This window comes from Pan paniscus, chromosome 14 (genome assembly GCF_029289425.2).
Source record: "Pan paniscus chromosome 14, NHGRI_mPanPan1-v2.0_pri, whole genome shotgun sequence".
NCBI lineage: Eukaryota > Metazoa > Chordata > Mammalia > Primates > Hominidae > Pan > Pan paniscus.
The window spans coordinates 28,290,977-28,313,580 of NC_073263.2; the positions used below are offsets into that span (position 1 = coordinate 28,290,977).

Sequence of the window (22,604 nt, forward strand, 5' to 3'; positions counted from 1 at the left end):
CTTTATTCTGTTAATAGAGTGATTAAGTAATTTTTAAATGTTGAGTCAGCCTTGCATTCACAGGACAAACCTCATTTGGTCAGTATATATAATCTTTTTAATATATTGCTTGATTTGTTAATATTTTGTTGTGAATTTTTTATTTACGTTCATGAGGGATATAAATTCATCATTTACTTTTCTTGTAACTTCTTTGGTTTCACATGAAGGTAATGCTGACCTCATAAAATGAGTTGGTAAGTGTTCCTTGCTTCTATTTTCTAGAAAAGCTGTAGGTAGTACTAATATGTTTATTCCTTAAATGTTTAGCAATGAAACCATTTGCGCCAGGTCCCATCTTGATCACACACAGCTGTGTCCATTTATTTATGTATGGTCTTTGGTTACTTTGTGCTACAATGGCAAAGTTAAGTAATGTGACAGACTGTATAATCCAGAAAGCCTAACTGTTTACTCTCAGGCCCTTTACAGAAAATGGTTTCTAACCCCTGACCTAGAGTAGTGATTCGCAACTCTAGCCACATATTGGAATCACCTGGAGAATGTTTGAAAAAAAATACTGTCTGGATCTCATACCTGGAAATTCTAATTTAATGTGTTTGAGCTGAGGCTAGGCCACTGGAAGTTTCAAAAGCTCCCCAAGTGATTTGACTCAGCAGGTTGAGAACTACTGGATGAGAATAAGAGTTGGTGTTATGTATTCATTTTACTTCCCACCCCAAAGCTGATTATTCTAATGTGCATTTAGGGTTGAAAATCAGTCATCTAGGGCAGTAGTTTCCAGGTCTGGATGTGTATCAGTCACCTGGGGAGGTTTTAGAAATACATTCCAAGACCTCACTGTAGAGCTACTGAAGCAGAATCTCTAGTGCATGAGGCCAGGGATTTTTATTTTTACTAATTAATTAATTTTTATTTTTAAATTCTTCAGATGGTTCTCATATGCAGGGATTTCTTTAAAAGAATACTGAACCCAGGCCATGCTATTCTATTGTCAAGATTCTTGGGCATTGAATGAGTAATTAGAAGATTATGAGAGGTGAAGCCAGCTGGAATTTCTGGGTCGGGTGGGGACTTGGAGAACTTTTCGGTCTTACAAGAGTATTGTAAAATGCACCAGTCAGTGCTCTGTGAAAACGCACCATCTGTGCTCTGCAGCTAGCTAGAGGTTTGTAAAATGGACCAATCAGCACTCTGTAAAATGGACCAATCAGCAGGACATGGGCAGGGACAAATAAGGGAATAAAAGCTGGCCACCCCCAAGCCAGCAGCCACAACCCCCTTGGGTCACTCTCTGCGCTGTGGGAGCTTTATTCTTTCGCTCGTCACAATAAATCCTGCTGCTGCTCACTCCTTGGGTCCATGCCATCTTTAAGAGCTGTAACACAGTGAAGGTCCGCGGCCTCATTCTTGAAGGCAGTGAGACCACCAACCCACCAGAAGGAACCAACTCTGGACACAATTATTTAGTGAGTATGGAAGTGGAGAAAAGGGATTTAGATGTATGAGGCCGTGCAATGCAGGCTGTGGACAATCCCATTGACTAGTCCTCTGTAATGATGAGAATCTTCATTTCTAGTAGATATGGTAATCTAACCCCCTTTGTACCCTGCTGGATAACATGGAACGTGTTTTTTCCTCTCTGGTTTCTCTTTATCTGGGCTCCATAAAGACCAGTCCTTCCATTAACATTCTTTCTTCAGATAATCGGGTTACATGATGGGAAATTAGATTTTTTTTTTCATTTCTGTTTTGAATCTATAGTTCCCCATCCCATCAGCTTGCATGGTTCTCTAGTCTCTTCAGCACCACATTTACTAATTGTCTCTTAGGCTAGACACTTTGGAGATGGCTAAGTTCATTTGTGCTACATTTTTGCCCTTGGCCACCTCAATCTAATCTCCTGATATACTTGCTACATCTCAAATAGAGTTTTTGCTCAAATAATAAACCATCTGTTAACCCTTCAACTGTATTACACAGTACCTCTTCAGTTCAGATGAGATGTGTAAAATCATGGAATGTTGAGCTGGAAGAGAGTTTATAGACCATCTTGTCTAAGCTCAAAAAAGATAATAATTATAGGCAGTTAGTTGGGTACAGTTTTTTGTTAATGTGTTTTTGATGGGTACATCATGCTACCCCTGTACAATTCTTGCTTTGGGGTTTATAATCTGTTACTGCAAACCCTAGCTATGAAATAGCTGGACTTCATTCAGTAGGGTGAAGTCCATTCATGTGTCATACTGATAGGCACTGAATAACCACGGTCCAGCCAAATCTCTGTGAGACTTATCTTCCTCTTCCGTAAAATGAGGAGAATGAATATCTACTTTATAAACTGTAAGATGCTTTTTATTTTGGTTTGGGAAGAACCTTGGACAGGAAGGAAAACAAAAATGTATCAGTCAATCTGAGAATTAGTTATTACATGGGCTCCAAGCCCAGAAGATACTAGCTGAACCTAAAAGGAATGATCTTGGAAATAAGGATTTCTAGTATATTAAATTATGAGTGCTACTCACTAGTCAAGCAATCATTGATTTCCTTAAAGTCCTAAGCAATACTATAAAACAGAAGATTGTATCTACTTTCAAGAGATTACAATGAAGTTACTCATTTAGTTGCACTTTAGGGCATTTGTGTTATTATTTATGGTAACTTAGAAAATGGGAGGTATTAAAGGACCTATGAAGATACTGTAAATCAGTTTGAAAGTGTATAAGCTGGCATATTTTTCAATTTGTTTGCAAGGCTGGCTTAATGATTGGCATGAGAACAGTGGTTACTCTCATAAGGCATTAAATATATAGCTCTAAATGATTTTTACAAGTAAAAATAAAATTTTGTAGTCATTTAGTTTAGTTCAACAAATATTTATTGAGGATATAATGAGTAATCAAAGGTTGTCCCAGTACTCAAGGCGATGTTTGTCAGGTAGCAGAAACAATTACAAGTCGATGGAAAATGCTGGGATCGAAGTACACACAAAGAGCTATGGAAGCCCTGTAGGGACTGGGGAGTAAGGAGGGATGTCAAGAACGCTGCTATGCAGAAGAAGCAATGTTTTGACCGAGGCTTGAAAGTTTCAATGTAATGTGGGAGGAAGAGCAAATGGAACAGTGTGTGAAAAGACATAGAGGCATGAGAGCACATGGTGTTTTTAGAGACCAAGGTGGACCTCAGGATGAGCGTAAGGCAGTAAGAAATGAGATGGGAAGGGGTCAAATCATGACTGGCTTGCTTGTTTGATCATTTTCCTATGAGTGACCGTGCTGACGGATTCAAATTTAAGGAGTACAAGATCGTATTTTTAAAATGCCCTTATCAGTATTTATAATTGAACAAAGATAGACAACAGCTGGGTAAGAAAGACTAGAGGCAGAATTCTCAGCCAGGGATCATGGAATGTGAATATCCTTTTGCTGACACAAGGAACAAATGTTGGCTCCAAACATTAGTTACTTTATACCAGTATTAGCTGTTCATTCAATTTTTTAACTTCTTTAGAGCAATTTTATTTATAATCTATTTTTTCCCAATTACCCATTACATATAGAAATATTATCATGCCTGTCACTGATGAAACATATTAAGAAAAGTGAAAAATACATATTCTTTAAAGTGCCTCCCTTTTAAGGATTTTGTATCAACAAAGCACTGATTGTGGAATTCGTGTATAGTCTTCAGAAGTCACAGTATATAAGCTCCGACTATCAATAGCAGCTTAACAGGCTCTATAAAACAAAGCATTACCAAGTATAGGTAAAATTATACATATTTGAAACTTATATCATTATTTTCCTACCAATGAGTGATTCATCATAATTTTCATTATGCCTTCAAAATTATCCCTGAGAGAGGCCAGAAACCCATTCTGCTGATGAAGAAACTGAGGTAAAGATTTCTCTTTGGTCTTAGTGTAAGAGCCTGGAATATGTCAGAGAGATTATTGCTTTTGACCTTATCAAGTTTCTTGATCCCTCCTTACACCCTTAAGTTTTAATGTTTCTCTTCGAAGTCTAAAAGTGAGGCGTATTTGAGATTTGTTCTGTTTATTGCAAGTATATTGCATGATACGCACAAAGTGCTCAAAGTGCGTGGTACCACAAGAAGCTAAAGCCAGGAGCTGTCTCTCTGACTGTTCAGTTTAGAAGAAAAGATAGGTAAAATTGGTTCTCAGTGAAGCACTGATTGTGGAATTCATTTATAGTCTTCAGAAGTCATGGTATATGATATGTGCATTCATAGATTTTTTTTTTGTTTAAATCACAGTCACCTGTCTGAAGCATCTTCACTGGATTCTTCTTGTATAAGAAGTTCATAGCTTCCCTCATTCCAGCTGGTACACTTGACAACACTATAAAAGGAAACAAGACATTTTAAAGTTGAGATTAAGACAATACATAAATAAGTAATCTGTTTTCCAACTTTTTTTCCCAGTTACATAGCTTTTAATAAATTATGCAGATTATTAGGAGGAGTATCCTGGCATTTTGAATCCAGCTGACTCATGCATGGTGTTCTTAAAATAATTTTAAAACTGCATGATTTTTTTTCTCTTCTAGACCCCTAAGATATCCCATCTGTCCCATTGTTAACTCTGTGTAGTCCACATAAACTAGTTATAACTAAAGCTATTACTGAAGTTCCTGTTCAATAGCTATAGCTGAAGCTCAGAAGCTTGGACATTTGGAGGTAAGACAGTACGTAATTTTGATTTTTAAAATATTGAGCAGTGTAGGGTTAAAAAAAAACTCAGAAGCCCATCTACTTTACCTTATTATTAAAAGGACAACTGCCTTTTATCTATCTGTTATAACAGAATTTATAAACATGTGAAGACTAAAATCAGAATTACCTATTATTCTACTCACCATGTATGCAATTCTTTTCTTTAATTTAAGTGTTATTTTCCTACTGTTTAAAAAAATCTGTTTTTTTTTTTGTAAAGATGGGGGTCTCACTATGTTGCCCAGATTGGTCTTGAACTCCTGGCCTCAAGCAGTCCTCCTGCCTCAACCTCCCAAAGTGCTGGGATTATAGGTGTGAGCCACGGTACCTGCTACAATTCTTGTTAGTTAAGTCATTTTTCATGAAATGGCTGTACCATCATTTACTTAAACATTCTCCCACTGTTGGACAGTTTGGTCACTTAAAATTTTTTTGCTGTAATTAACGTTTTTATATATCAATTTTTGACAAAATTACTCATTATTTGTTTAGAGTATGTTTCTAAAAGGAATTGCTGGATCAATCACTATGAACTTTGAAAAAAGAGCTTTTGATATATTCATGAATTGCTTTATGATACAGCTGAATAGCACTATTATCAACAATGTGTAAGATCAGTTGTCTCATGTGCTTACCAGCACAGCATGTATTGGTAATTTTGTTAATTCGATAGGTGAATAGTCCCTTTTTAAAAAAGATAACTAGTATAAATAACTTTTCATCAAAATTAGAGGAACTGCAAATACTGTTGTTCTCTGACACAGATCTAGGTATCAGAATTCAATAGAAACAATAAGTACTGAGCTCCTATTATAAGACATGAGCCAGCCCTTTAGGGAGTTTGCCATCTTGGCAGGATGCTTAACACCTGTGCTTATAGGAACTTTCCTCCCTAACTCAGAGCCTTACCCCAAAGTGCTTAGGAGAAAGCAGAGAAGGCCTGGCTTCTTGTGGCCCCATTGCCTTGATTCCCGTCACTGTGCTATGCTATCAGCCACGTGAAATGCACAGAGCTCAGCAGAAACAGATTAATGAGCTCTTCATTAATGTGTCAAATAAATTTGCTTGGACGTTTCAGCAATCATTCATCTAGTTGGCTCACATTTTTTGTTAAATAGAAAGCAAAAAGAAGGCATAAATATTGCTTTTATATTTATGCTTCTGATCTATCCATTATATGTACTATTCATAAATGGAATTTTGTGCTTCTTTAATTTGAATATTTAAATTTAAAAACATTTAAACATTAAAGTTTAAACAAGTCATTAAAACAAGACAAAGTCATTAAACAAGCCAACTCTGGAAAGAGAACTCAATAGTCAGCACATCCTATCTGCTTTTGTCATTTATACAAGAATCCATGTGAAAGTCAATCTCATTACAGCAATCTTTGACCATCAGGGGATATTGTACTCTGGGAAATCATAGTTTAAAGGTATACATCTCTAATTTTAGATGCTAATTTAATCAATGATTTAAAGGTGGGGAGTTATAACGAACACAATCTTTCTTTTAGTTCTTCACCCATGTCACTCTCTTTTTCTTCCTAAGTCTCCCCAAATTATTGACAGATGCTTTCACGTATTTTTATTTATTTTAATGAGATGGGGGTCTTGCTATGTTGTCCAGGCTGGTCTCAAACACCTGGGCTCAAAATCATCTTCCCGTCTGTCTCCTGACTAGCTGAGACTTCAGACATACACCACCATGACCGGCTCTCTTTTTTTTAATTAAAAAAATTTATTTTATTAAAATATGAAAGACTTCATGAATTTTCCTGTCATCCTTGCACAGGGAGCATGCCAATCTTCACTGTGTCATTCCAATTTTGTATATATGCTGCTGAAGCGAGTATTTCATGTCTAAAAGTTCTTGAGAAAAGCACATTCTGAGGCAAAATTTCAACAGATCTATGTAATTTACTGGTGAGGTTAGGGAATTCACTTAATCCATATACCCTCTGATAAAATGATTAAAAATAATGACATACCATAGACTGATGGCTGGAAGTAGTAACAGACCAGCAGACAGCAGGAAAGTGAAGCCAGGGTACCAAGCAACAGTGGCTGAGTAAATTCCATTAAAAGTAGAAACTGCAGTGACTCCTCCAAGTGTTTCTAAGAAAGCAATACAAGCAAACAGGGTACCTGTTTGGAGTAGGGATAGAGAGAGAGGGAAAAAAAGGCAGAATTACAAAACAACAAACACAAACAAATGGAGACAACTGTTACTCATTGAAAACAGTAAACATGAGGGCACTGCTGGGTGAATGAAATGAAAGTTATTCCCTCAAAGTCCCTGAGAAGTCAGCAGCCCATTCTGCAGCTGAGGAAACTAAGGGAAAGGTTCTCCTTGGACCTGATGTGAGAGATGTTGGAAACTCCAAATAGCTGAGTTCCAGTGTCCACAGGGCAAAGCTAAAAAGACAGTACAGCTGACTCTTTTGATAACTGCATGTCTCTCCTCTCTGCCACAGCCCCAGGCAAAGCCACACCTACCCCTGCTCTTCAGGATGCTGTCTCCCACCCTCCATCCCCATGCTAATCTGTGACAACTGAAAGCACAGGATGGCTCCTAACAAGCAATGCTTCCTGCAAGAGCCTTTTGAAAGGTAAAGAAAACCTTCTTATCTGTTCCTCAGTCTGGCAAGTGACAGCTGCAGACAAAGAGAGGAGATTCTTATACATTCTGCAACTGGAATTTTATCCCTCTTCAAAGTCACCAAAAAATCCCATCGCTACTAGATTCTGCATGTTTGACTCATCAAATTAACCATCTTGTGCTCTAGTGAAGGTTTATGCCACAGTTTAACGTTAAGTGATTCTTTAAAACATATGTTTCCACCTTATTGCTTGCAACTGCCTCTGCCCTAAGGTGCCTTACAAGATGAAGAGTGGGGATTCTGCTATGGTCACACTTGCTATACACCAAAGTTGGTCAAGGGTAGGCCACTCAGCATTGTTCATGAAGTCTGCATGGTCAGTGCAAGCTCACAATCAGAGAGAAACAGACAGTATTCTACCTATGTTTAGTTTTGTCTGGAATCCAAGACCATGTCAACTGAAGAGTTAAACTTCCAAAAGACAGGCTGGCCATCTTCATGTGCTTTTCTTCCTCTTTGTCAAATTGCTCATCATCAGATATAAAATTTCATGACCATTTTCAGTCAGATTGACCTGGCTTTCTTGGTCTCAGTTCCTATATATGTAGCTTCTGCTTTCTGCAGATTTTGTCAACAAGCCACTATGCTTGTTCCCTACTTTGCCAGGTTTACTTTTCCATGAAAAACTGCAATGCATTTTTCTTACTGACAATACAAATCATGTAAATAATTGTGTTTGCTTGGACTGATAGGAAGGAAATGGCCAAGCTTGAGGGTTATCTTTCAAAGTTAGATATGGCTTATGTGTATATTCTAATTTTCCCCATGGTCTTCATCTTTTAGACTGTGTATTGATTTTTATCTATTTAAACTTTTTCATTTTATTGTACATATTCCCATCTATTGCTTCAAATTATTCATTGAATGATAGGACATACATTCATAAAACATACGTCTATCTCTGCAAAATATCGTGTGCTCACTTATGTGTCTTCTTTTGACTAAAATGAAAGCTTTGTCGATCTGCCTTGTACATCTGCCTTGCTCACAGCTGTATCCCTAGGGCTCAGCTGTCCGGGTGCATGGCAGACATTTAATAAATATTTGTCAAATGAATGAATCAAAGCTTAATTCAGGATCCCATTTACCAGTCATCAAGTAGCATGCAGACTTACTGCCTCCATGATTTATGATAATACATTAAGTCAGTTTAATTGGAAGGATGTTCTTCTACTTGTCTAACTACATTATTTTCTTTTATTTCTGATCTCTTTCTGCAGCCAGGAATAGTGCTATGGAAAACAGACTGCACAGTACTAGTTCTATTATGTAAGAGTTTTAATCTATTCTTGATGGGAAATAGGTCAGACACTGCACCATCTGTTCTGATGGAACCATACTATTATGAAGTAGCTTTAGCTTATTGCCCAACTTCTATGAGCAGTTCAACTTGTTTAATAGTTGCCAGAGATAAAACAGGATTAAAGGCTAAGTACAACTGAGTTCATCTTCTAAATTCTGTTTTTTTTAATGCAATAGACCTCAAAAATCAAGTCTGTTTTACTGTCTCCCAATTTATAATAACAAGGAGTATATGGGTGATGCCCAGGTAAAATAGTCCAAGGCAGCTTCAGCTATGAGTTCACAGTGGTGCAGAGCACAGAGATTTCAAAATAATTACCAGAATTCCACTTTCTTACCTTTCTTATTTAAGATAATAGAAATAATGAGAGCCACCTGAAAACTTCGGCAGTATTTCCCCACTCCTCTGATTATTTAAAGTGCCTAATATTTTCACAAAATGGCCAATTTAAATAATAATGAAGGATGCAAATACATTTAGTTATAGAAATGTTGACATCATCCAAAAGATTGTTTAGTTTGCAGTTAAGAACAAAGTAAGTATCCTAGAATAATGAAGTCACAATTCACAGTTACCGTAATTCAAAATAAGAAATGCCAAAATGTAAACATTTTAAAATATTACTATATTTAACAGTATGATATGACTTTTTTATTTTTATTTTTCATAGAGATAGAGCCTCCCTCTGTTGCCCACACTGCTTTTGAACTCCTGGTCTCAAGTGATCCTCCCACCTCGGCCTCCCAAAGTGCTGGGATTACAGATGTGAGCCACTGCACCTGGCGGAGATGACTTTTTAAAAGCCTTTATAAGGATATGAACAGACACTTCTGAAAAGAAGACATTTATGCAGCCAACAGACACATGAAAAAATGCTCATCATCACTGGCCATCAGAGAAATGCAAATCAAAACCACACTGAGATACCATCTCACACCAGTTAGAATGGTGACCATTAAAAAGTTAGGAAAAAACAGGTGCTAGAGAGGATGTGGAGAAATAGGAACACTTTTACACTGTTGGTGGGACTGTAAACTAGTTCAACCATTGTGGAAGACAGTGTGGTGATTCCTCAAGGATCTAGAACTAGAAATACCATTTGACCCAGCCATCCCATTACTGGGTATATACCCAAAGGATTATAAAACATGCTGCTATAAAGGCACATGCACACGTATGTTTATTGTGGCACTGTTCACAATAGCAAAGACTTGGAACCAACCCAAATGTCCATCAATGATAGACTGGATTAAGAAAATGTGGCACATATACACCATGGAATACTATGCAGCCATACAAAAGGATGAGTTCATGTCCTTCGTAGGGACATGGATGAAGCTGGAAACCATCATTCTCAGCAAATCATCGCAAGAGCAAAAAAGCAAACACCACATGTTCTCACTCACAGGTGGGAATTGAACAATGAGAACACATGGACACAGGAAGGGGAACATCACACATGGGGCCTGTCATAGGGTGGGAGGAGGGGGGAGGGAAAGCATTAGGAGATATACCTAATGCTAAATGACGAGTTAATGGGTGCGGCACACCAACATGGCGCATGTATACATATGTAACAAACCTGCACGGTGTGCACATGTACACTAGAACTTAAAGTATAATAAAAAAATTTTTTAAAAGCCTTTATAAACTAAACCAAATATAAACAAAAATAAACTATACCTCTTGACAGCTCTATTTTAGCTCTAAGTCAAAGCAGGTAAATTTTTTTTCCCAATAGCTTTATTGGGATATAATTAACATCCCACAAACCTCACCCTTTTAAAGTCTGCAATTCAGTGGTTCTTAGTATGTTGCAGATTTGTGCAACCATCACCACTATCTGTGGAACATTTTCATCACCCCAAAAAGAAACTGTATACCCATAAGTAGTCATTCCCCTTCCCCAGCCCCAGTCAAGCCCTAATCGAATTTCTGTCTCTATGGATTTGCCTATTCTGCACATTTCACATAAACAGAATCATATTTAAATGACAATATGTGGCCTTTTGTGACTAGCTTCTTAAATTTGGCATAATCATTTCATAGTTCATCCATGTTATGGCATGTAACAGAACGATATTTCTTTTTATTGCAGAAGAGCAGTTTGCTGGATGGATAAACCACATTTTGTTTATCCATTTGTCAGTTCATGAATATTTGCATAGGTTTCACTTTTTGGCTATTATGAATAATGCTGCCATGAACAAGATTTTATGTGGACATATGCTTTCACTTCTCATGGTATGTAAGTAGGGGAGGGACTGCTGAGTCATAAGGCAACTAACTTTCTGAGGAACTGCCAAACTGCTTTGTACAGCTGCTGCACCATTTTATGTTCCCACTCGCAGTGTATGAGGGCTCCAATTTCTCCACATCCTCATCAACACTTGCTATGGCCTATTTTATTTTGGCCACCCCAGCCCACTCTGTGGTTTTGCTTTGCATTTCCCTGATGGCTAATGATATCCAGCATTTTCATGCACATATTGGTCACTTGTATATCTTCTATTCAAATCCTTTGCCCATTTTTAAATTGAGTTGTCTTTTTGTTGTTGAATTTTAAGAGTTCTTAAATATGCTGGATACGAGTTCCTGCTCAGACAAATATAATTTGCAAATATCTTCTCCCATTCTGTGGGTTGTCGGTTGTCATTTCACTTTCTTTCTTTTTCTTTTTTTTTTTTTTTTTTTTTGTATTTTTAGTAGAGATGGGGTTTCACCATGTTGGTCAGGCTGGTCTCGAACTCCTGACCTCGGGTCATCCACCCGCTTTGGCCTCCCAAAGTGCTGGGACTGCACATGTGAGCCACTGCGCCTGGCCTCACTTTCTTGATGTTGTCCTTTGAAACATAAAAATTTTTCAAAGGACAAACTTTGAATGAAGTTTTTGGATGAAGTCTAATCTATCAATTTTTCCTTTGTTCTTGTGCTTTTGGTGTCATATCTAAGAAACTATTGCATAATCCAAAGAAGCAGATAGATTTTTACATAGTTTATATAAATTTTTCCATTTGTTATTGGTTTTCAAAGCAATCATCATCACATCATCTATAAACAGATGTGTGAATATATAGCTACATCTTATGAGTGAAAAATAAGAGGCCGGGTGCGGTGGGTCACGCCTATAATCCCAGCACTTTGGGAGGCTGAGGCAGGCTGATTACCTGAGGTCAGGAGTTTGAGACCAGCCTGGCCAACATGGTGAAACCCTGTCTCTGCTAAAAACACAAAAATTAGCCAGGCATGGTGGCAGGAGCCTGTAATTCCAGCTACTTGGGAGGCTGAGGCAGGAGAATTGCTTGAACCCAGGAGGCAGAGGTTGCAGTGAGCTGAGATCACACCATTGCACTCCAGCCTGGGCAGCAAGAGTGAAACTCAGTCTCAAAAAAAAAAAAAAGACAGAAAGTAAAAGAAGAAATATATTTTTAATTTATTGAATTATGTAGCCTTCTCCAGTATTGACTAAACTGGTAAAAATACAACAGCATAATTATGAATTATTCATAAATCACATAAGTACATTCACAGCACCGGGCTAAGATATGACATTAAAGAAAGTGCCAATGTCTAATAAGATTCATATGATACAAAAGGGAAGGAGGACAAGCCCATATGCCTGATATCTAACTAGTAACTAGTTCTCACTGGAAATTTAATTTTTGTCTTTGCTGCATCCTGGTTATTCTCTGCCTGCCCCTTCAACTGTTTGACTTTGTGTACCCTGCTCTGTGCTTTGGAGGCTGACCCCACAAATTATATGACTTGGACTTTCTTGCTGGCCCGAGTTCCTGCTGCACTTGGTTAAAAGGATGATGGGGGAGAAAGGTTATGGTGTTTCTTCTCTGCTTCCTATCTGGGGCATCTCTCTGGCTGCCTCGACAATGCCCACTCTCTATAATGGCCTTCATGAAAGTTTCTTGATTGAACCAGCTGAGTGGGGCCCCGTTTTCTGCTAGGACTCTGAGTCAGGCCCAGCTGTGACATTTGTAGGGGCCAGTGTAAGAACATTATCAGAGGCCTATATATTATATTCTTAGGATTTAAAAGTGGTCAGTTATTTGAAATCTGGCCAACAAACTGTTAACTAAAATATATTATGCCTTCCTACTGTGAAAAATATCCCTTTGTAACGAATGATCTAGGAGACCCGCACACACTTAGGATTCTCAGACGTTTTCAGAATTCCACGTAGGAACAGGGTAGCCCAGGGTGAACTGGCCCTCAGCCCTTGGTGCCCAGCTGGAGCCCACCCCATTCTGCTCTACCCCTTGCACCACCCTGCTCAGAAAGGGTCATTACAGGGTGTGGAACAGCCCCACCCTGTGATTCCAAAGTCCAGCCACACCCTTTAGAAGGAGTCGCCCCTTGGCTCCTTCCTTGGTCTACAGGTGAGCACACTGGGCACAGTCCACCCTCAGGAGAAGGTGGCTGAGGAAGAGGATCATCCAGGCCCTTACTGGACATGAGCCCAGAATTGGGCTGGGAATTGCAGGGACCCAGGTGGGCAGAGTTCAGTCTAGAAGGAAGGAGACGTGGTGAGCTCCCAGTGGGCATCTCCCACTTGGCCCTGAGAGCTCCTTTCTTCTTAGGGCGGGGCACGGCCCAGAGCCGAGGGAGCTCTCTAAAGTACAAGGCCCTAGGCAGGGGCTCCCTTGCAAGAGTGTAAGCCTTTTCCTCACAGAGCTTACCACTTTATTCAAAAGGAGATCCGTGCATAAAAAGGGCTGTAGAATATTCTGAAGCATTAAACATTGACTGTACACAGATTTGAGTTTGTAAAGATGGTAGATTCATATTTCTTAAGCAAATTAAACTCACCTTGTTCAGTCGAACGAACCACTTTTGACAACATGGACCGTAGAACAGAGAATGGCACAATAGCGAAAAGGAACGGCACCCTGGCTGTGAGAGAAAGGATTCAAAATCACTGGCTCATTCTGAAAGCTAATGGCCAATTTAAAATAGGAAACACTTTCACTCTGTCTAAGTATTTCCTTTTCTACAAGCATCCTAACTCATTGTATCTAAAAATTGAATTAATTAATTGTAGAACTCTGTTTGATGAATTAAAGTAGACTATGGACAGGTCAGTTTAAGGTTACTTTACTCTAGAATTCTTATTCCAGTACAGAGAACAAGAGTTCATGTAATTTTTAGGTCTAGATCTATTTATATAATCTGCCGATTAAGACTGATCTGCTGGCCGGGTGCAGTGGCTCACACCTGTAATCCCAGCACTTTGGGAGGCCGAGGAGGGCAGATCACCTGAGTTTGGGAGTTCGAGACCAGCCTGACCAACATGGAGAAATCCTGTCTTTACTAAAAATCAAAATTAGCCAGGCGTGGTGGCACACGCCTGTAATCCCAGCTACTTGGGAGGCTGAGGCAGGAGAATCACTTGAACCCGGGAGGTGGAGGTTGCAGTGAGCCCAGATCATGCCACTGCACTCCAGCCTGGCGACAGAGTGAGACTCCATCTCAAAGAAAAAAAAAAAAAAAAAAAAAAACTGATCTGCTTATTTTCCTAATTATATATTAACCTCTTATTTAGCAAATTGTGACTGCTAATTCATTTTTGTTTGTGCTTTTTTCAGACTTGGCACTCTTAGTGTTAGCATGCCTTTATTATATTGATTTATTCATTGGTAAACTGGTTCTTTATCATCTTGCCTGTTCATCTTTGTGGCAGAATAACTTCATAAACACAAATTACCTCTGGTCCTCAGTTATGACCCTTAATAGTCAGTAGTTTTCATTACATCATAAAATAGTAAAATATGACATTAGCAGACCACTTTACAATTCTCAAAGTGTTTTCACATAGATTAACTTACCTGACCTTGGCAGCTCTTAGGGAGACAGGGAGAAAAACTGGCCATTATTGAATAGTAGGGATTGTGCTAAGCGAGTGCTTGACAGCTACCTAACGTTCACTGTAATCCTCTAAATTAGGTAGTACCACGCCCATTTTACAGATGAGAAAATGAGGGCTGAGAGTAGTTCAGTAACTTGCCCAAGATCATCTAGTACTATAGATGGAAGTTAGGCCCAATTCTATTTGGTCACACTGCTTCCCTGCAAGATAGTAAGGGGTTAACACTTTTATTAGAGAAAAGAGTAAATTGGACCTTTCCCAGAGTCTCATTTTATAGTTCCGTAGCCTTTTTCAATGCAGTATCTCATTTGAATCCTGCAAAAACAGTTATAAGGTAGGTAGTTAAGGAAGCAGTCTAATTTGCCAACCAGCAATTCATCAAAAATCAATTTATGAAATGGCCAATTTGCTGAAAGATCAATTTGCAAAACCTGTCTTTAAAAAATTTCTTCTTGAATATATTAAATTGATATAGTTTTTTTCTTATAAGTATTTTTAGTATACTTTATATCATTGTCCTAAATATTTTTATGGAAAGTAGTCTTATTAGCAGCATTTTAAGAAATCTTCACTTTAATGAAAGCTATATTGAAGAACTGATTCATAAGAAGAATGTTCCTCAAAACAATTTTGAGGCAAATATACACATTTGGGAAATTGTGGTTATTCAGTGGATTAAATTTTTAAAGCGAATTTGGCTTTCGGCTTATTGACTCCTGGCAAACTAGTTATTACCCTTTAATTGAACTAGAATGGCTTAAATAGAGGGCTTTAGATTAAAGTTTCTCCCCCAGTAGACTAAATTCATTTTATATGAATATCAAATACATAGTTAGTTCTAAAGCTACACTTGGAACTCACCTAAAAACATCATCAGTGTTGTACTGGCAAACGCGGTCATAGCCATTCCTGTCATCGTGGTAAAAATCCCAATGAAGGCCATATGAATATCTTCCATACAATAAGAAAAAAGCCATATTCCTAGGAAACTAGTCAAAAAAGAGGCACTACCCAAAGCTGATCCATAACCTATAAAAACTTCATTCCAGCAGAGTGGTGAATCCAATTCATAAAGGATAAAAATTGGGGCAATGCCAATTACCACAAAAAAATAAGTGATTACTGTACAAAGTAACAAACAGAGCAAAAATCGTCTCTTACCAGAAGCATTCTTAAAAAGCATGTAAGTTCGGTAAAATAGGCTTTTGAAGCCTTCACTACATGACATAGTAACATTCTGAGATGAACACTCTTTCACTGGATCTCCGAGAAAAAATAAAATATAGATCAAATTAACAGCAAGAGACGTAGCAATAATTAGAAACGACCACCCAAAACCTAGCTCTCTAATAAAATAGCCAGATGACAGTCCTGTTAGGCCAGTAACAAGTCCAAGTAGAAAGTCAATGACAGCTATTCGAATTGTTTTTTGTTTGTGTTCTTTACACCGATCAACTATATAGGCAAAGCAAGCTCCCCAAAATGTGGTATAATTGCCACAAAACGCACCAATGAAGGTAGATGCAATCAAAAGCTGGAATGGAAAGGCAAAATAGCAAAGCAAACAGAGCCAAACGCTGGTTGCAAGAGCACCAACGGAAGACAAAATCATAGGGAATTTTCGTCCGTAGTGATCACTAATAGACAAAAGTATGAATGTAGACACTAGACCAGGAATTACTCCACTTATGTCCATCTGCAGATTAAAACGTGACACTTTTTTCTGAACTTCCTGCAAAGAAATATAAAGAAGACAATGTGTTTACAGTAGTTAACACAACGTGTATAAAAATATCATGGTGCATATGCTTTTTTCCCTGTGGCCAGTAGGTTATGGGTGGGGAATCTCTGGTGGATGGGCAGGACTAATAGAGCTTACATTTTCATACAGTTTATAAAGCAATACAGACTGAGTATCCCTTATCTGAAATGCTTGAGACCAGAAGTATTTCAGATTTTGGATTTTTTCAGACTTTGGGATATTTGCATGTATATAATGAGAGATACCTTGTGGATGGGACTCACATTTAAACACAAAATTCATTTATGTTTCATATATACCTCATACATATAGCCTGAAGGTAATTTTATACAATATTTTAAACAAATTTGTGCATAAAACAGTTGCCATTGAGTACTTGTGTGTGGAATTTTACACTTGTGGTTAAGTGTGGTGATCAAAAAGTTTCAGATTTTGGTCGGGCGTGGTGGCTCATGCCTGTAATCCTCATATTTTGGGAGGCCGAGGCAGGAGGATCACTTGAGGTCAGGAGTTTGAGACCAGCTTGGCCAACATGGTAAAACTCTGTCTCTACCAAAAAATACAAAAAAAAAAAAAAAAAAAATTAGCCTTTATTTAGGGAGAGCTTGGCTGTTGCCCTTATTTTTTTTTTTTTTACCTATGTCTTCACAGATAGATTAGTGAGAAACATATTCCTTTATTTACTAAATAAAAGAATTTAAAATAAGATAAAATTGAAAGAGGAGCCTTACACTGTCTACAGATGGTAGCATACCGTGGCTGAGTGTGGTGGCTTACGCTTATAATCCCAGCACTGTGGGAGGCCGAGGTGGGAGCATCACTTGTGCCCAGGAATTTGAGACCAGCCTGGGCAACATAGCGAGACCCTGTCTCTAAAAATAAATTTAAAAAAATTAGGCCAGGCACGGTGGCTCACGCCTGTAATCCTAGCACTTTGGGAGGCCAAGGTGGGCGGATCACTTGAGGTCAGGAGTTTGAGACCAGCCTGGCCAACATGGCAAAACCCTGTCTCTACTAAAAATACAAAAATTAGCCGGGCGTGGTGGCGTATGCCTGTAGTCTCCGCTACTTGGGAGGCTGAGGCAGAAGAATTGCTTGAACCTGGGAGGCAGAGGTTGCAATGAGCTGAGATTGTGCCATTGCACTCCAGCCTGGGCGACACAGTGAGACTCCATCTCAAATAAATAAAAATAAAAAGTAAATAAAGGTGGTAGTATGTCATGACCTGAGGAGTAAGATAAACTCAACTTCCAAGGACCAAAATGACAATGACAGATGACATACACACACAGATTGGAAGATGTGTCAATCATTACACTAGTTACTTGATGGAAGGAATTTTGCATGATCTTAAAACATTTTTTGCTTGCCATTTCTCTGTATTTTCCAAAGTCAATATAAAAAGTGTGTGCCATTTGTATACTGGGAAATGCTAAGCTGATTTAAAAAACAGATTTAAACCGTTTTTAGTCATTGAATGAATCACTGAAGGTGATGGTGGTGCCTCCTGGGAAACAAAAATGTTCCTTTGTCCTAAGGAGCAAACAGAGAGTAGGCCACCACTCCAGCGTGGGTGGCAGGTGAGGGTAGGGGTGGTTTCTGGTTCCCAGAGGTCTAAGAGCACCAACTTTAAGGGAAGGGATCTAGAGTAGTAGGTTCTCTTGAATATTAATCCAATTAAGAAACAATAAATGAAAAAGTCAATTTGAAAATTCGGCAAAAATCTTTGACATGAGACCACTGCTGTGGGCAGTAGGGGGCTCTCAGCAGCTGGGCCAGGCTGGAGGTGGGCCAACACTTGCCCCCTGTACGGTTGCAGAAGCTACCAAGCTGGCTGGACCAAGGCCCGTCTTCCCTCAGTCCAAGAGGGCAAGAGCAGCAGACTTTCCCAGACATTCTTGTCCTCTCCTCCCTGGTCCCTCCCACTGCAACCAGGGGGCCTGCTCCTACAGGTCAGCCAAAAGAAAGCACAGAATCAAATACAGAAATTGACGAGCCTGTAAGGAGAAATTTGTTAAAGGATACAAAATTACAGCTAGACAGGAGGAATAAGTTCTGGTGTTCTGTAGCACCACAGGGTGACTACAGTTAACAGTAATATGTTATATAGTTTCAAATAGCAAGAAGGAGGGTATTGAATGTTCCCAAGGCAAAGAAATGAGAGATGTCTGAGTTGATGGATATGCTAATTAGCCTGATCTGATCACTATACATTGTATGTATCAAAACACCACTGTATACTCCATGAATATGTACAATGATTATCTGTCAATTAAAAAAATAAAATAAGGCCGGGCACGGTGGCTCACGCCTGTAATCCCAACACTTTGAGAGGACCAGACAGGAGGCTCACTTGAGGTCACGAGTTCAAGGCAAGCCTGGGAAACAGAGCAAGACCCTGTCTCTACAAAAAAAAAAAAAAAAAATCAAAAATTAGCTGAGTATAGTGGCACGTGCCTGTAGTCCCAGCTACTCAGGAGGCTGAGGTGAGAGGATCCCTTGAGCCTAGGAGTTCAAAGTTGCAGCGAGCTATTACCACGCCACTCCACTCCAGCGTGGGCCGCAGAATGAGACCCTGTCTCAAAAAGTACCATACATGCATAAATACATAATAAACAAAATAAAATAAAAAACACTTCAGGTGATTCCCATGTCCAGTCAAGGTTAAAAAACACTGTGTTAGAGGTTCCAGGATGGGATTCAAGTATGTATATTAACAAACGTCTCCAGAGCCGAAATCTGAAGAGCATCCCTGCTCTAGGACCCCAACTTTGAAACTAAGAGGATTTGTTAAACTCTATTCTGTTTATGTGTGTTTTTCTCAACCTAGAGAGACTCTGGGCTTCTCGGGTTCAGAGCCGTTTTGCTTATCCTTGTCACCACAGGATAATGTGTGATAAACATTTGTTTAATGCATGAATAAACACTTAAAAAAAGAAACTGTGAGCCGATCGAAGCTTCTCACTCCCGGGAATGACATAGGAGACATTCTTGAAGGGAGATAAGACCGCTGGGTGAGACTCAGGGCCCTTTTTTTTTTTTTTTTTTTTTATACTTTAAGTTTTAGGGTACATGTGCACATTGTGCAGGTTAGTTACATATGTATACATGTGCCATGCTGGTGCGCTGCACCCACTAACTCATCATCTAGCATTAGGTATATCTCCCAATGCTATCCCTCCCCACTCCCCCCACCCCACCACAGTCCCCAGAGTGTGATATTCCCCTTCCTGTGTCCACGTGATCTCATTGTTCAATTCCCACCTATGAGTGAGAATATGCGGTGTTTGGTTTTTTGTTCTTGCAATAGTTTACTGAGAATGATGATTTCCAATTTCATCCATGTCCCTACAAAGGACATGAACTCATCATTTTTTATGGCTGCATAGTATTCCATGGTGTATATGTCTACCATCAGAGTGAACAGGCAACCTACAAAATGGGAGAAAGTTTTTGCAACATACTCATCTGACAAAGGGCTAATATCCAGAATCTACAATGAATTCAAACAAATTTACAAGAAAAAAACAAACAACCCCATCAAAAAGTGGGCGAAGGACATGAACAGACACTTCTCAAAAGAAGACATTTATGCAGCCAAAAAACACATGAAAAAATGCTCATCATCACTGGCCATCAGAGAAATGCAAATCAAAACCACAATAAGATACCATCTCACACCAGTTAGAATGGCAATCATTAAAAAGTCAGGAAACAACAGGTGCTGGAGAGGATGTGGAGAAACAGGAACACTTTTACACTGTTGGTGGGACTGTAAACTAGTTCAACCATTGTGGAAGTCAGTGTGGCGATTCCTCAGGGATCTAGAACTAGAAATACCATTTGACCCAGCCATCCCATTACTGGGTATATACCCAAAGGACTATAAATCTTGCTGCTATAAAGACACATGCTCACGTATGTTTATTGCGGCATTATTCACAATAGCAAAGACTTGGAACCAACCCAAATGTCCAACAATGATAGACTGGGCCCTTCTTTTTCATGACCTTACTCTACGCCAGAACCTTGATGTCTTCCAGGCTGCTCAGAAATAATCACTTCCAAGAAAACGTTTCCCATGGGAATGAGGAAATGAGTAAGATTAGGGGTTGTGCCAAATTGCCTAACCTCACCCCAGCAAGGTTCCACCTGACACCTCGGGAAGTGCTAGAACCTTGCCTCTGGGGTGGTTTGCCATTTCCTCCTTCTCAGGCTCTTCTCCCAGTCACAGAGACTCACAGAGCCAGCAGGAGGTGACTCAATTCCTTTTAATTCATTTCATCTTTCACTGGGAAGGCAGCACCACTCCTTTACAATCACAAAATATCCTCCAGAAGAAGAGTTTAGAGTTTACAGGTGTGATTTGTTTTTGAGGCATTGTAGGAAAAAAAAAAAAATTTCCAAACCTGGATACTATCTCTTTGCATTTTGAAATGGTAGACTTTTGTCAAAAACTGCCCAAGGGACCAGGAGAATGGTGAAGTGCCTGCCTCCTGTTTTACACACAAAAAAACTGGGGGGATTGCTGGAGAGGGAGGAAGAAAGCCTCCTTAATATCTGGCTAAACATCTTTGGTGTCAATGGTGGGTACTCCCCACTCCAGATGTCCCCACACAGCTGCTCCTCAACACGTGAGAGCCAAGGCTGATTTGATACCACCACCAAATAATAAATGCTCCTCCACCCCACCCTGTGACAGACACTGGCTCACAATCTTCAGTGATGGGCCACTTTCTAGAGTCCCTGAAAGCTGGGACATGCAGAAACAGTAAAAGGATTGGGGAAGAATAGAGCAAGCGAGAGACAGAAACACCATGTTTCAGCCACCCCTGTCCACCAAGTAGCTCATTCCAGCCTGCCCTGCCCCAATTTTCAGACTTTTTTTTTTTTTTTTTTTTTTTTTTAGGACAAAGCAAGGAGACAGCCACAGAAGAGATGACACTGTGGTGAAATTTTCCGAGAGAAAGGAGAAGAGCTAGTGTCACAGAGCAGGAGGGTGTTTTAAGAAGAAGAGGCAGATTTGAAAGGTGTCAGGAAACTTCAAATGAGGTGAGATCCCAGTAAAGGCCATTAGGTTTGGGATTTAGGACTTTGATGGCCGCCCTAGAGAGAGCAATGGATGATGAGTTCAGGGTCCTCTTTGACTCAAAAGCCCGGTACACATTCCCATTTTATTAAATACTATGCATATTGTAATTTCTTACCTCCTGGAATGCAAAAATTGGGCTGCTTTTGTTTTTTTCACACTCAGAAATATTGCTATCAGATGAAAAAGTGTAGTTGCCAGTTTCTTCCCATATTCTCCGATAAACATATTGCGTTGTCAGTGGACCGGTCAAAGTCATAGCAAATGCACTAAGGAAAATGGCAGGTTCTACAAATAAAATCTTCATATTGCCTGGGTAGGTAGCTGTATTCTATAAAAAGTGAAAACGGAGAAAGATCATCTGTCTCATCCCAGAGGCTAGATATTCAAAGATGGGTAAGTTTGAGCAACTTTGTGGAGTAAATGTTTAAACAAGTAAACTAGAGAACAGAAAAGGCAGTAAGCACTTTCTCAGAGAATAACTTTTACTTTGGAGTAGAGTACTCTGTAACAACCCGAGGCTGCCATGCTTTCCATTTTTATGAGTAGGACATTGTAGGACTCAAGCCGCCTTTGAGTCTTTGAAATCATAAACTGTCACCCATCTTGGTTAGCCAATGATCACAGTACAGTTCCCACACTGTATATTGCCAACTGATTTTTCATAAGTTCAACAATGAGGTTCCTTTTGGGAAGCGACAGTTGCACAATTGTTATTGTTATTTTGCTGCGTATTAAAAACGGACAGGGAGGGGGCGTTTTAAAAAGCAGCTCCCAATCGAAAGGGCCTTATTTTTAACTCACCCCACGATTACAGTCTTCCTGCCAGGCTGGGTACGGGTCGGGCCGTGCCAGGGGCTGTCGCCTCGGATGCCCTGCGCTCGTGCGCGCCCGGGTTCAAGGGCAGCCTCTGGACTGGGGCAACAGAGGACGCGCCGGGGACAGTAACCTCGGACCACGCGGCCGGCGCTGGGGTGGGGAGAGTACTTTCCCGTCGAACTCGACCAAATTACGCTTGTCGGGGTGTCTCAAGCGTATTGTAAAGCAAACCACGGCAAGCGCACTTCCGCGTCCCGAGTGACACCTGCAGGGTTCTCCGCGCAGCCCTCGGCTTCCCCGCGGCCCTGCGGACCTCGGCCTCAGCGCGGCGCGGCGGGGCGCGGAGCAGCTGCTCCT

The 22,604-nt window shown here is 39.7% G+C and overlaps 1 protein-coding gene and 1 non-coding gene across 2 annotated transcripts; both read right to left on the reverse strand.

The window, feature by feature from the left end:
* Nucleotides 1-2,860: 2,860 nt before the first annotated feature.
* On the reverse strand, nucleotides 2,861-21,753 carry SLC46A3 (solute carrier family 46 member 3). The gene is made up of 6 exons (XM_003818325.4): nucleotides 21,547-21,753; nucleotides 15,439-16,309; nucleotides 13,521-13,604; nucleotides 6,725-6,881; nucleotides 4,280-4,360; nucleotides 2,861-3,737 (listed from the first exon to the last, which is right to left on the reverse strand). Exons 1-6 carry the CDS (start codon nucleotides 21,733-21,735, stop codon nucleotides 3,728-3,730), a joined length of 1,392 nt encoding a protein of 463 aa, XP_003818373.4. The 5' UTR covers nucleotides 21,736-21,753; the 3' UTR covers nucleotides 2,861-3,727.
* LOC112436967 (U6 spliceosomal RNA) lies at nucleotides 6,484-6,589 on the reverse strand. Its single transcript, XR_003025630.4, has one exon. It is a non-coding gene; the product is annotated as a U6 spliceosomal RNA (small nuclear RNA).
* Nucleotides 21,754-22,604: the final 851 nt, after the last annotated feature.

Bases quoted from the DNA above. Each gene is read 5' to 3' on its own strand.
- SLC46A3 (XM_003818325.4), bottom strand. From the start codon at position 21,735: ATGAAGATTTTATTTGTAGAACCTGCCATTTTCCTTAGTGCATTTGCT. The intron at 16,310-21,546 runs GTAAGAAATTAC...ATTTCTTTGCAG, and splicing joins CAATTTTTGCATTCCAGGAG to GAAGTTCAGAAAAAAGTGTC. The intron at 4,361-6,724 runs GTATGTCATTAT...TTCCTTTTATAG, and splicing joins CTTCCAGCCATCAGTCTATG to TGTTGTCAAGTGTACCAGCT.